Source organism: Odocoileus virginianus, chromosome 20, assembly GCF_023699985.2.
Source record: "Odocoileus virginianus isolate 20LAN1187 ecotype Illinois chromosome 20, Ovbor_1.2, whole genome shotgun sequence".
NCBI classification, from domain to species: Eukaryota; Metazoa; Chordata; class Mammalia; order Artiodactyla; family Cervidae; genus Odocoileus; species Odocoileus virginianus.
In genome coordinates, this window is record NC_069693.1 from 4,668,586 (window position 1) to 4,682,873 (window position 14,288).

At 44.0% G+C, this 14,288-nt stretch overlaps 1 protein-coding gene across 7 annotated transcripts in view; it reads right to left on the bottom strand.

Moving 5' to 3' along the window:
* Positions 1-285: 285 nt before the first annotated feature.
* The window catches only part of LOC139029674 (cationic amino acid transporter 3-like), a 30,876-nt gene continuing 16,873 nt past the window's right edge, over positions 286-14,288 (bottom strand). For 3 of the 7 annotated variants that reach the window (XM_070450393.1, XM_070450391.1, XM_070450395.1), the window contains 11 exons: positions 13,428-13,823; positions 12,257-12,415; positions 11,128-11,305; positions 10,811-10,923; positions 10,435-10,657; positions 10,127-10,266; positions 9,923-10,025; positions 1,604-1,803; positions 1,254-1,481; positions 874-982; positions 286-712 (listed from right to left, as the gene is read on the bottom strand). In XM_070450393.1, coding sequence (XP_070306494.1) covers positions 571-712; positions 874-982; positions 1,254-1,481; positions 1,604-1,803; positions 9,923-10,025; positions 10,127-10,266; positions 10,435-10,657; positions 10,811-10,923; positions 11,128-11,305; positions 12,257-12,415; positions 13,428-13,797 — 1,965 coding nt within the window. In that variant the 5' untranslated portion in view covers positions 13,798-13,823 and the 3' untranslated portion in view covers positions 286-570. Of the gene's footprint in view, positions 713-873; positions 983-1,253; positions 1,482-1,603; positions 1,804-9,922; positions 10,026-10,126; positions 10,267-10,434; positions 10,658-10,810; positions 10,924-11,127; positions 11,306-12,256; positions 12,416-13,427; positions 13,827-14,288 lie in introns of all 7 variants that reach the window. The other 4 variants (XM_070450392.1, XM_070450390.1, XM_070450394.1 and 1 more) reach the window with 2 other exon arrangements.

A 14,288-nucleotide genomic window follows, 5' to 3' on the forward strand; every position in this document is an offset into this window, starting at 1 on the left:
GTGTGGTCCACCTGCGTGTTTACTAAGGGGAAGCTAGGGGAGGAAAGTCAGTCATTCTTAAACCATTTTTTTTTTTAATTTTGGCTACACCATGGGGCATGCAGGGTCTTTGTTCCCCAACCAGGGATAGAACCCATGCCCCCTGCACTGGGAGTGTGGAGTCTTAGCCACTGGACTGCCAGGGAATTCCCTGGAGTATAACTCTTCACATAATACATCCTCACCTGAGTTTCCTTCCAGTGGGGCAGTCTCTGTGTTCTTGTTAGAAATAAGTAAAAAAGGTGCTTCTAATATGCCCATTAATAATTTATTTCTTCCTCTACTTGCTGGTTACATTGTGGTACTTTGTTTGTGAAAATTCATCTTGCTGCACACTTATGAAGCATGCACTTATAAGTATGTATAGTGTGTTTTTAAAAGCTTACTGAAAATTGCACAATGGTCCAGTCATTTTGTCCACTAGCAATAAACACAGGGCTTTAGATGCCTCCACTTTCACACTCCACAGAGGCTCACAGTGTCCCTTGAACCAGCAGATCCTCCAGGGCATGGAGGGATTCCATGCAGCATCTACTTCCTGTGGGTAAGATGACTCAGCACCAGGGATGTCTCTGTCAAGAGTCTGGGAGATGGAGGCTGGTGGCTGATGGCTGTTGATGATTGTTCCCTGCCAGGCTGTGTCGGATCCCGTATCCAAAGTATATGAGAAATCCTGTAGGGAGATGAGATGATGAGAAGGAAATGTAGGTGCTCTCCTCACTTACAAATGCCCAGTAGACCTCCTGTGGAGTCTGATACAGTGTGGGGAGAAATAGTAGGAAGATGTTGGGTTCAGTCATTCAAGAAACCTCTTTATCCCAGAAAGCAACTTACCAATGGCATTCCAGATGCCAAACAGGGCCCAGGTCCCAGAGGTCGTCTGCATCATCAGGTAAACATTCACGAAGATGCTGACCAGTGGGAGGACAGGCAGAGCAGGAACCTGTGGGCAGAGTCAGTTCATCACTGAACACAGCCCAGAGGTCTGAAAGGGAGACCCTATTCCACGTGGGTGGGAGACTCCTGTCTTCCTCAGGCTGTGCATTCAGTGCTTACTGAGACTGTGTATGCAAAGCCCTGAGTGTGAATCAGGGAATAGTCCATTGGTTTCAGTAACTCCCCTTATTCCCTGTCCGGGAAAGGATATTTTGCCATCAAAGGACAGAGACTTCATTCACTCAAGGTGGACACTTTGGACACATAAGGTCACCTACCCTGAACGGAAGAGGAGAGGGGTCCTGGGGCTGCCTCCAGATGATGACCGTGACCCCAGTGATGAGCAGCAGCAGCAGCACAGTCACTGCTGTGAGCACGGGGTCTCCAGAGAACACCTGGCTGGGCCACTGGGCCAGGATCAGGCTCAGGATGGTCAGCAGGAGAACTGCGAGGGTCAAGGAGCACCCAGAAGACAAAGACGTTAGGACCTCGGGTCACATCCTTCCCTGAAACCACCAACATCAGGAACAGCCGTCATATCTTCCAGACTCCTCCACTGACAAAATAGACACACTCACTCCATCCTGTCAATTTCAAAATATGACCAAAGAGACGTCCCAGCGCTCACCAAGCAGGAAGGCACATCCATAGACAATCTGGGCAGATTTCTGGGTGGGGGTGGTGCTGATAGGCAACCACAGACTCGTTAGAGTCTTTGAGGTTCCTGCTTCAGGTTTAGATTCCAAAGGATTTTTCTTAACTAGAGGCTTCATCTGAATTTTGTCTTCTATTTTCTCATTCTTGCTTAAATTCCAGTCTGTCTGGTACCTGAATTAGAGATATTATAGGAATATTAACAGCAGTCCCTACTCATTCAAAAAAAGGCAGCCTAATGCACCACTTTCCTGCCTTAAGCAGAGCAGGTGTTTAGAAGGCTGAAGAGTGAGGAGCGGTGGAGGGGGGGTTGGTGAGGATAAGATGGTGGAGGAATAGGACGAGGAGACCACTTTCTCCCCCACAAATTCATCAAAAGTACATTTGTACGCTGAGAAAACTCCCAAAACAACTTCTGAACGCTGGCAGAGGACATCAGCCACCCAGAAACGTAGCCCATTGTCTTTGAAAGGAGGTAGACAAAATATAAAAGATAAAAAGAGAGACAAAATAGTTAGGGATGGAGATCATACAGGGAACGGAGTCTTAAAAGAGAAGTTTCCAAACACCAGGAAACCTCACCAGTGGTCTGTGGGAAGTTTTGGAATCTCAGAGGGCAACATAACTGGGAGGAAAAATAAATAAATAAAACCCACAGATTGCATGCCTAATGGCAACTCCCAGCAGAGAAGCACCCCAGAGGCTTGCATCCGCCACCAGCAAGCGGGGGCTGAATGGGGAGGATCGGGCTGTATTGCTTAGGGTAAGGACGGGCATGAATGCCCTGAGGGCAGTCTGAGGGAGATAATGTGAGACAGCAACCTAAACTGTGGGATAACCAGAGAGAGAGAGGAAAAAAAAGAGAGACAGAGAGAGAGAGAGAACTATCCTGAAGAAAGCCCTATCTGAAGGCCCTGCCACCCGCTCACAGAACAAAGGACTGAGCAATACCAGAGAAGAGCTAGCCGGCTGAGGACCAGTCCATCCCCCGCTGGAGGCAGGGGACAGGCGGGCGCCAGCCAGAGCAGGAAAGGGGCAAACTCGGCCCCAGAGATGGCATCCCCTAACAAACTGCGAACAAGCTTCCAGTTTCTAACCAAGACTTCCTGAGATTCTGGGCGGTTGACATAGCTGGGAAAGTCACAGACAGAGATCAGCTCCCCAGAAGAGATACCCGGCACCCTGGAGACAGGCGTGCCCTGGAAACCGAGCGGCTGGGACCCGGGTGGTGATAAGATGCGCCACACCTAGGGAGCGTGCTCTCACTAAGAACCTGGTCACCTGAGCTGCTCGGACCATGGAAGGGCACAAAACGCAGGCCCAACTGAGTCTGCGCCTTTGTGGAGTACCTGAGAATCTGAACCTGAGCAGCTTAGACCTGGGAAGTGCATGCAACCCAGGGTTCACTCCCTGCAGAGCAACCTGGAGCCTGAGCAGTGTAGACTGGGAAAGCACACGTGCCGTGAGCGGGGGCAAACCCAGTGTGGCCGGAACACTGCGAGCGTTTCCCACACATGCCAGGGACATTTGTTCACGGTGTTCCTCCCTCCCCACAGCATGACTGAACAAGTGAGCCTAAATAAGTGACCACCTTCGCCCCCTGTGTCAGGGTGGAAATGAGAAACTGAAGAGACCAGCAAACAGAAGAAGCCAAGTAAACAGAGGGAACCACTTTGGAAGTGACAGGTGCAACAGATTAAAATCCCTGTAGTTAACACCAACTACATTGGAAGGGGCCTATAAATCCTCAGAAATATAAGCTGGAACAAGGAACTATCTGAAACTGAACTGACCCACACTGCCCACAATAGCTCCAGAGAAATTCCTAGATATATTTTTACTATTATCATTTTTTTTAGAAATTTTTTTCTTTTTTTTAAGTCCTCTCTTACTCTTTTAATTTTCATTTTTATAACTTACTAATACCTTGCAAAAAAAAAAAGACCTTATTTTTAAAGCAAACTTCATATATATTTCTTATATTTTTGTGATTTTGTGTTTTTGTTTTTTTTAACATTGTAGTTTTGAGAGTCTAACCTCTACTCTAGATTTTTAATCTTTGCTTTATGGTATTAGTTATCAATTTTGTACATTTAAGAATCCAATCTTCAGTACCCATTTTTACTTAGGAGTGTGATTACTGGCTTGATTACTCTCTCCCCCTTTTGACTCTCATTTTTCTCCCCCAGGTCACCTCTATCTCCTCCCTCCCCCTTCTCTTCTCAACCCAACGCTGTGAATCTCTGTGTGTGTTCTGGGCTGTGGAGAACACTTAGGGAACAGAATACGGCCTAGATCTATCTCTCTCCTTTTGATTCCCCCTTTCTTCTCCTGCTCACCTCTCTCTCCTTCCTCCCTCTTCTCTTCTCTATGTAACTCCGTGAACCTCTCTGAGGGATCCAGACTGTGGAGAGCACATAGGGAATTGATTACTGGCTAGATTGCTCTCTCCCCTTTTGATTCCCCCTCTTCTCCTCCTGGTCACCTCTATCTCCCTCCTCCCTCTTCTCTTCTCCATGTAACTCTGTGAACCTCTCTGGGTATTCCTCATTGTGGAGAATCTTTTCACCATTACCCTAGAAGTTTTATCTTCGGTGCTGTATGGATGGAGAAGTCTTGAGGCTATTGTAGGAATAAGACTGAGAACCAGAGGCATGAGACTTAAGCCCAGAACCTGAGATCACCACAGAACTCCTGACTCCAGGGAACATTAATCGATAAGAGCTCATCCAAAAGCCTTCATACCTCCACTGAAACCAAGCACCACCTAAGAGCCAACAAGTTCCAGAGCAAGACATACCACGAACATTCTCCAGCAACGCAGGAATATAGCCCTGAGCTTCAATATACAGGCTGCCCAAAGGCACATCAAACCCATAGACATCTCAAAACTCACTACTGGACACTTCATTGCACTCCAAAAAGAAGAAATCCAGCTCCAGCCATCAGAACACTGACACAAGCTTCCCTGACCAGAAAACCTCGACAAGCCACTTGTCCAACCCCACCCACAGGGAGGAATCTCCACAATAAGGAGGAACCACAAGCTGCCAGAATACAGAAAGGCCAGCCCAAGCAAAACCAATCTAAATAAGATGAAAAGGCAGAGAAACACCCAGCAAGTAAAGGAACGTGATAAATGCCCACCAAACCAAACAAAAGAGGAGGAGATAGGGAGTCTACCTAAAAAAGAATTCAGAATAATGATAGTAAAAATGATCCAAAATCTCTAAGGCAAAATGGAGTTACAGGTAAATACCCTGGAGACAAGGATCAAGAAGATGCAAGAAATGTTTAACAAGGACCTAGACGAAATAAAAAAGAGTCAGTCAATAATGAATAATGCAATAACTGATATAAAAAACACTCTGGAGGGAACCAACAGCAGAATAACAGAGGCAGAAGATAGGATAAGTGAGGTAGAAGATAGAATGGTAGAAATAAATGAAGCAGAGAGGGAAAAAAAAAAAAAGAAAAAAGAATTAAAAGAAATGTGGACAACCTCAGGGACCTCTGAGACAATGTGAAACACCCCAACATTAGAATCATAGGAGTCCCAGAAGAAGAAGACAAAAAGAAAGGCCAAGAGAAAATACTTGAGGAGATAATAGCTGAAAATTTCCCTAAAATGGGGAAGGAAATAGTCACCCAAGTCCAAGAAACCCAGAGAGTCCCAAACAGGATAAACCCAAGGCAAAACACTGCAAGACCCATATTAATCAAATTAACAAAGATAAAACAAAGAATAAATATTAAAAGCAGCAAGGGAAAAACAACAATTAACACACAAGGGGATTCCCATAAGGATAACAGCTGATCTTTCAATAGAAACTCCTCAGGCCAGAAGCGAATGGCAGGACATACTTAAAGCGATGAAAGAGAAAAACCTACAACCCAGATGACTGTACCTAGCAGGATCTCATTGAGATATGAAGGAGAAATCAAAAGCTTTACAGACAAGAAAAAGCTGAGAGAATTCAGTACCACCAAACCAGCTCTTCAACAAATGCTAAAGGATCTTCTCTAGACAGGAAACACAGAAAGGGTATATAAACTTAAACCTGAAACAACAAAGTAAATGGCAATGGGATCATACTTATATATAATTACCTTAAATGTAAATGGGTTGGACACCCCCCCAAAAGACAAAGACTGGCTGAATGGATACAAAAACAAGACCCCTATATATGCTGTCCACAAGAGACTAACCTCAAAACAGGGGACACATACAGTCTGAAAGTGAAGGGCTGGAAGAAGATATTTCACACAAATGGAGACCAAAAAAAAAAAAAAAAAGCAGGAGTAGCAATACTCATATCAGATAATATAGAGTTTAAAATAAAGGCTGTGAAAAGACACAAAGAAGGACACTGCATAATGATCAAAGGATCAATGTAAGAAGGAGATATAGCAAGTATAAATATATATCCACCCAACATAGGAGCACTGCAATATGTTAAGGCAAATGCTAACAACTATGAAAGGGAAAATTAACAATAACACAATAATAGTGGAGACTTCAATACCCCACTCACATCTATGGATAGATCAACTAAACAGAAAATAACAAAGAAATACCAACTTTAAAAGACACAATGGACCAGTTAGACCTAATTGATATCTATAGGACATTTCACCCCAAAACAATGAATTTCACCCTGTTCTCAAGTGCACAACAAACCTTCTCCAGGATAGATTATATCCTGGGCCATAAATCTAGCCTTGGTAAACTCAAAAAAATTGAAATCATTCCAAGCATCTTTTCTGACCATAATGCAGTAAGATTAGATGTCAATTACAGGGGGAAAAAAAACTATTAAAAATTCCAACATAAGGAGGCTAAACAACATGCTTCTGAATAATGAACAAATCACAGAAGATATCAAAAAGGAATCAAAATATGAATATAAATGAATGAAAATGAAAACACCACAACCCAAAACCTATGGGACACTGTAAAAGCAGTGCTAAGGGGAAGGTTCATAGCAATACAGGCTTACCTCAAGAAACAAGAAAAAAGTCAAATAAATAACCTAACTCTACACATAAAGCAACTAGAAAAGGAAGAAATGAAGAACCCCAGGGTAAGTAGAAGGAAAGAAATCTCAAAAATTAGGGCAGAAATAAATGCAAAAGAAACAAAGCGACCATAGCAAAAATCAACAAAGCTGAAAGTTGGTTCTCTGAGAAGATAAATAACATTGACAAAACATTAGCCAGACTCATCAAGAAAGAAAGGGAGAAGAATCAAATCAACAAAATTAGAAATGAAAATGGAGAAATCACAGCAGACAACACAGAAATGCAAAGGATCACAAGAGACTACTATCAGCAGCTATATGGCAATAAAATGGACAACTTGGAAGAAATGGACAAATTCTTAGAAAAGTACAATTTTCCAAAACTAAACCAGAAGAAATAGAAAATCTTAACAGACCCATCACAAGCATGGAAATTGAAACTGTAATCAGAAATATTCCAGCAAACAAAAGCCCAGGAACAGACAGCTTCACAGCTGAACTCTACCAAAAATTTAGAGAAGAGCTAACACATATCCCAGTCAAACTCTTCCAGAAAATTGCAAAGAGAGGTAAACTTCCAAACTCATTCTATGAGTCCACCATCACCCTAATACCAAAACCAGACAAAGATGTCACAAAAAAAGAAAATTATAGGCCAATATCACTGATGAACATAGATGCAAAAATCCTTAACAACATTCAGCAAACAGAATCCAACAACATATTAGAAAGATCATACCTCATGACCAAGTGGGCTTTATCCCAGCAATGCAAGGATTCTTTAATATCCACAAATCAATGTATACACCACATTAACAAATTGAAAGATAAAAACCATATGATTATCTCAATAGATGTAGAGAAAGCCTTTGAAAAATTCAACATCCATTTATGATAAAAACTCTCCAGAAAACAGGAATAGAAGGAACATACCTCAACATAATAAAAGCTATATATGGCAAACTGACCGCAAACACTATCCGCAATAGTAAAAAATTGAAAGCATTTCCCCTAAAGTCAGGAAAAAGGCAAGGGTGCCCACTCTCACCACTACTGTTCAACATAGATTTGCAAGTTTTGGCCATGGCAATCAGAGCAGAAAAAGAAATAAAAGGACTACAGACTGGAAAAGAAGAAGTAAAAGACTCACTGTTTGCAGATGACATGATTATCTAAATAGAAAAACCTAAAGACTCTACCAGAAGATTACTAGAGCTAAACAATGAATATAGTAAAGTTGCAGGATATAAAATTAACACAAAGAAATCCCTTGCATCCCTATACACTAACAATGAGAAAACAGAAAGAGAAATCAAGGAAACAATTTCATTCACCATTGCAACGAAAAGAATAAAATACTTAGGAATATATATATGTAAAGAAACAAAAGAATTCTGTATAGAAAACTATAAATTACTGATAAAATAAATCAAAGAGGGCACAAATATATGGAGAAATACACCATGTTCATGGATTGGAAGAGTCAATATAGTGAAAATGAGTATACTACCCAAAATGCTCTATAGATTCAATGCAATCCCTATCAAGTTACCAACGGTATTTTTCACAGAACTAGAACAAATGCTTTCACAATTTGTATGGAAATACAAAAAACCTTGAATAACCAAAGCAATCTTGAGAAAGAAGAATGAACTTGGAGGAACTAACCTACAAGACAGTATGGTACTGGCACAAAGACAGACATAGAGATCAATGGAACAAAATAGAAAGCCCAGATATAAATCCACACACCTATGGACACCTTGTCTTTGACAAAGGAAGCAAGAATATACAATGGAGAAAAGAAACTCTCTTTAACAAGTAGTGCTGGGAAAACTTGTCAGCCACTTGTAAAAGAATGAAACTAGAACACTTTCTAACACCATACAGAAAAATAAACACAAAATGGATTAAAGATCTAAATATAAGACCAGAAACTATGAAAATCCTAGAGGAAAACATAGGCAAAACACTCTCTGACATAAACCACAGCAGGATCCTCTTTGACCTTCCTCCCATAGTAATGGAAATAAAAGCAAAGGTGAATAAATGGGACCTAATTAAATGTAAAAGCTTTTGCACAATGAAGAAAACTGTAAGCAAGGTGAAGAGACAGCCTTCAGAATGGGAAAAAAGAATAGCAAATGAAGTAACTGACAAAGAATTAATCTAAAAATATACAGGCAACTCCTATGGCTCAATTCCAGAAAAATAAATGACCCAATCAACAAATGGGCCAAGGAACTAAACAGACATTTCTCCAAAGAAGACATACAGATGGCTAACAAACACATGAAAAGATGCTCAACATCACTCATTATCAGAGAAATGCAAATCAAAACCACATTGGGGTACCATCTCACACCAGTCAGAATGACTGCTATCCAAAAATCAAGCAATAAATGCTAGAGAGGGTGCGGAAAAAAGGGAACCCTCTTACACTGTTTGTGGGAACGCAAACTAGTACAGCCACTATAGAGGAGAGTGTGGCGATTCCTTAAAAAACTGTAAATAGGACTGCCATATGATCCAGCAATCCCATTGCTGAGCATACACACCAAGGAAACCAGAATTGAAAGAGACATGTGTACCCCAATGTTCATTACAGCACTGTTTATAATAGCCAGAACATGGAAGCAACCTAGATGTCCATCAGCATATGAATGGATAAGAAAGCTATGGTACATAGACACAATGGACTATTATTACTCAGCCATTACATAGAATACATTTGAATCAGTTCTAATGAGGTGGGTGAATCTGGAGCCTATTATACAGAGTGAAGTAAGCCAGAAAGAAAAACACCAATATAGTATACTAATGCATATATATGGAATTTAGGAAGATGTTAAAGATAACCCTTCATGTGAGAAAGCAAAAGAGACACAGATGTATAGAACAGTCTTTTGGACTCTGTGGGAGATGGCAAGGCTGGGATGATGTGAGAGAATAGCACTGAAACATGTATATTATCATATATGAAACAAATCACCAGTCCAGGTTCAATACATGAGACAGGTTGCTCAGGGCTGGTGCACTGGGATGACCCAGAGGGATGGGATGGGGAGGGAGGTGGAAGGGGGTTCAGGATAGGGAACACATGTACACCCATGGTGGATTCATGTCAATGTATGGCAAAAACCACTATGATATTTTAAAATAATTAGCATCCAATTAAAACAAATAATTAAAAAAAAAAAGCTGAAGAGGATGAACTGCCATTCAGTCTTTAGGAACGTAAGAGCCCCAGTCAGGGTGCAGTGAAGTCTCACCTGAGGACAAGGACAAAAAACGCCACCAAGGAGTAAACCAGCAAGTGTCCAATCGACATGAGGTCCACCAGATTACTGAACTCAAAGAGCAACGCCATGATCCCTAGAATGAGGGCGCGAATGAGGTGGGGGCCGGCAGTGAGAAACCACTGGGCATATCCAGATAAGGACAGTATCCAAGGAGGAGTGGGTTCTGAGGCTCACCTGCGAGAATTCCAGAGGACACGGTGGCCATGATGGGCGTCTTCGTGCGGGCATGGGTCCGGGCAAGTCCTCGGAAAAGGAGCCCATCCTCGGCCATTTCCTGGATCACCTGAGGCACGGGGAACAGGGAGCTCTGCAGTCTGGAAGGCACGGTGGGAACACGGGTGGGGATGTTGAGAAGCAGGAGACCAGGGCTCTGGCTCCCTGGTCTAGCTAGGGTAAGGGGTCTTTCCCTCTTGTCTCTCAATCCCAAGGGCTGAAACACCTGAGCATCTGACAGTTCGTGGAGAGAAAGCCTTGACACTGACCTGTATAAAAGAAAACAGAGGATGCCAACAGCCACAATATATCTGGCAGGGCCCCACCCAACATGGAGGAAAGCCTGTGGAAAGGGGCTGTCAGGCTGAATCTGGTAGTAGGGCACCATGAGGGTGAGAGTCGCCGAGACACCAAAATACGCCAAAAAGCAGATGAAGACCGTGGTCACGATGCTGATGGGGATGGAGCGGTGAGGATCTGGGGCTTCTTCCCCTGCAGGGTGGGTGAACATCTCGGGTGAGGAAAACACAGATGGCACAGCACAAAATCCATTCTCTTCTTGAAGTTCAGAGGGTTAAAAATCTATCAACCCCTATGCCCAAGGACAGCCCAATCCCCTGATGGGACACACAATGGCCCTGTTACCTTTAGTGACAATGTCATCAAAACCCACAAACGAGTAGAAACATAGAGCTGCTCCATGGAGAATCCCATCATAGTGGAAGGGCACAAACCCTCCAGAACCCAGGGGGCCCAAGCTACAGTGAGAGAAGAAGCAAGAAGGACCATGAGGCAGGTGTGTTCAGTCATCCCTACCGGCCTTCACAGCTAATACCTCAAGCCCTGGGCTCCACGACCTTGTTATCCGGATCCACCAGCCCAGATCTCTTTAGACCCCGCCAGATTCCCAGCTCTGCACCAGCCCCCACAAGCATGACAAGGACCAGGAGCACCCTCCTGACCTAGAGATGTCACCAGATTCAGACGTGTTCAATGTGTAGTCCTGTTCCGTGAGCTCCCAGTTGTGCTTGTCTCCCTTAATGAAGCCAGAGATGATGATGAAGCTGAGAACCAAAAGGTTGATGCCTGTGGATATTTTTCCAACTAGAACTGACTCACGAGCTCCCAGAACCAGTACTCCTGTGGGAAAGATGGAATGTGAGACATTCCGAGATAACCAAATCAAACCCATAGACATAGAAGGCAGACTAGTGGTTGCCAGGGGTTGGAGGACTGTGAGATTAAGATGGATGGACTGTCACTGCTCAGTGGGTACTGGATTTCCTTTTGCTGTGATGAAAATGCCTGAAGCTAGAAGAAGGTGATCATTATACATTTTGAATGCCCAAAGTACCACTAAATTGCATACTTTAACATGGTTAGTTTCTTTCTGTGGCCATTATCATATAATATGGACTCAGTCACTCTGACCCTTTGAGACCCCATGGACTGTAGCCTGCCAGGCTCCTCTGTCCATGGAATTTTCCAGGCACGATTACTGGAGTGGGTTGCCATTTCCTACTCCAGTCACATAATATACACATCTCTCAAATCATCATGATGTTCACCTTGAGTTGATATAATGTTGTATGTCAATTATATATGAATAAGGCTAATGAAAAATAATAAAATGGCTAATTTTACGCTATGCTAATTTCCTCCCCATTGAAAAAGTCTCAATACAGAGGAAGAAACTTGTCACTCTAAGTAAATGATTCTCAGCTAGGGGTGATTTGTGTCCCCAGGGGACATTTGGCAATGTCTGGAGACATCCTGATTGTCACAGTTTGGGGAATATGAGTCATGGGTGTTTAGTGAATGAAGTCCAAAGATGCTACACACCTGACAGTGATTAATTAAGAAAATCCTGCAGTGCACAGGTTGGCCCCCAACACCAAAGGCTGTTTCAGCCAGAAGGTCAGTAATGCCAAGAGTGGGAAACAACGGTCTATGTCTCAACTTCCTGTCTTTTGTATCACAGACCCTAATTTCTAATTTCCCACAGTTCTGCCACCTCATGCCTTTCCCACCCTAGTTCCCCTGCCACCCCACATGCCACTCTTCCCATCCTAACTTGGATCCCTGTCTCACCTGTGAGCAACAGCACCAGGGACAAAGCGACAAAGTCTGGATACTTGGCCAGGTAGTAGGGCATATATGGAGAGAAAGTTCCCTCTAAGGCCTGAAAGATGTGGTTCCCAATCAGGCTGTCGAAGGCGATGCTCCAGGCCCTGGCCACACTGCCTGTGACTGAAGCAGAATAAGAAGAAACATTTGTTGACAATTATAAATTGTACCCCCCATACACCAAGACCCCCTTCGTGGGTCACAGCCTTGTCATGGTGACGGGCTAGCATATTTCAATAAAACTGTGAGTGTTGCCATGCAGGACCTCTCAAGACAGATGGGTCACAGTGAAGAGTTCTGACAAAACGTGGGCCACTGGAGAAGGAAATGGCAACCCACTCCAGTATTCTTGCTAGGAGGACCCGATGGACAGCATGAAAAGGCAAAAAGTTATGATTCTGGAAGAGGAGGTCCCCGGGTCAGAAGGTGTCCAACATGGGAAAGATTGAAGGTAAAAGGAGAAGGGGGCCTCAGAGGATGAGATGGTTGGACAGCATCACCAACTCAGTGAACATGAGTTTGAGCAAACTCCAGAAGATAGTGGAGGGAGAGGCACCTGGTGTGCTGCAGTCCATGGGGTTACAAAGACTTGGGCACAATTTAGTGACCAAACAACAACAACAAATAAATACACAAAGTCATGTATGTTGGGGAAAAAACAAAATACCAAATCTCAAAAACCTTCTTTTCATGGGGTGGGGAAAATAGACCAAGATAATTCTAAAATAGGTCAACTATTTAATGTTTGTGGGAGATCAAAGTTATACAAGAAATGAGGGAAGTGGGAGCAAGTTGTCTGGGCGATGAGGATTAAAATTTTAGTTCAAATGCTAATGGAAACTCTGAAGGCAACCGCCAAGCAGAGACTTCAGTATAGTGAGGGGATGAGCCTGTGGGCCATGCCTCCCTCTCACCCACTCCCTATGATTCCATTTCCATCTGGATTCTTGGTCCATCTCTTAAGGAAAGCAGGGGAGAGCCGAAAAGAATGAAGCTGTGGGCTTTTCCTTACGTTATTCCCCTCCTCCCCTCACAGAGTGGATGACCAAGTTCTCATGCATGATTGAAGACCCAAATGCCTGCTCCTGGTCTCCCAAACTTCAGCCCCACACCTACCCCCGACCCATCCCCTCACCAACAACATAGGACAGTATGAGGTTCCAGGCAGTGATGAATGCCCACAATTCTCCCATGGTGATGTAGCTGTAGAGATACGCAGAACCAGTCCATGAGACCTGTGTCCCAAATTCGGCATAGCAGAGCCCAGACAATACAGAAGACAGGGCTGCCACCAAGAAGGAGATGATGATCGCTGGTCCAGCAATGAACATGGCCACTTCTCCCACCAGGATGTATACGCCAGCCCCCAGGGTGCTGGCCACACCGAAGGCCACCAGCTTCAGGATGTTCAGAGGAGCCGTGGGACTCTCAGAATCCTCAGTGGGCTCCAGGGGCCGCCTGCGGACCAGCTTCTGACCGAACTGGTAGAGATCCTGACACCGCATCCTAGATGGAGTTGAGGAGCTGTGATCTGCTGAGGAAACAAGACATGAAGCCATCAGCAAGGTCCACCTGCCCTTGGCCCTGGGAGTCCAATTCCACGGAGCAGTGCAGCGATGAGGGGCAGGTGGTAAAAGGACACTTGGGACAAGGTCTCCATCTCTGAGCTTTGGTTTCTTCAAACAAAAAGAAATCTTTCAAGATGTTTCAAAGTTACTGGAAAGGCTTTTGAAAGAGAAGTGAGGTGGAGAGGATTAGGTCTCCCCCAAAATGCGCCACTTGGAACATGAGTTGTTTGGTGTGTGTCTGTGCTCAGTCCTGTCTGACTCCTTGAGACTCCGTGGACTGCAGCCCGCCAGGCTCCCCTGTCATGGGATTCTGCAGGCAAGAATGCTGGAGTGTGTTGCCGTGATCTCTTCCAGGGGATCTTCCCGATCCAGGAATCAAACCTGAGTCTCCTGTGTCTCTTGCAGAGGCAGGTGGACTCCACCACTGA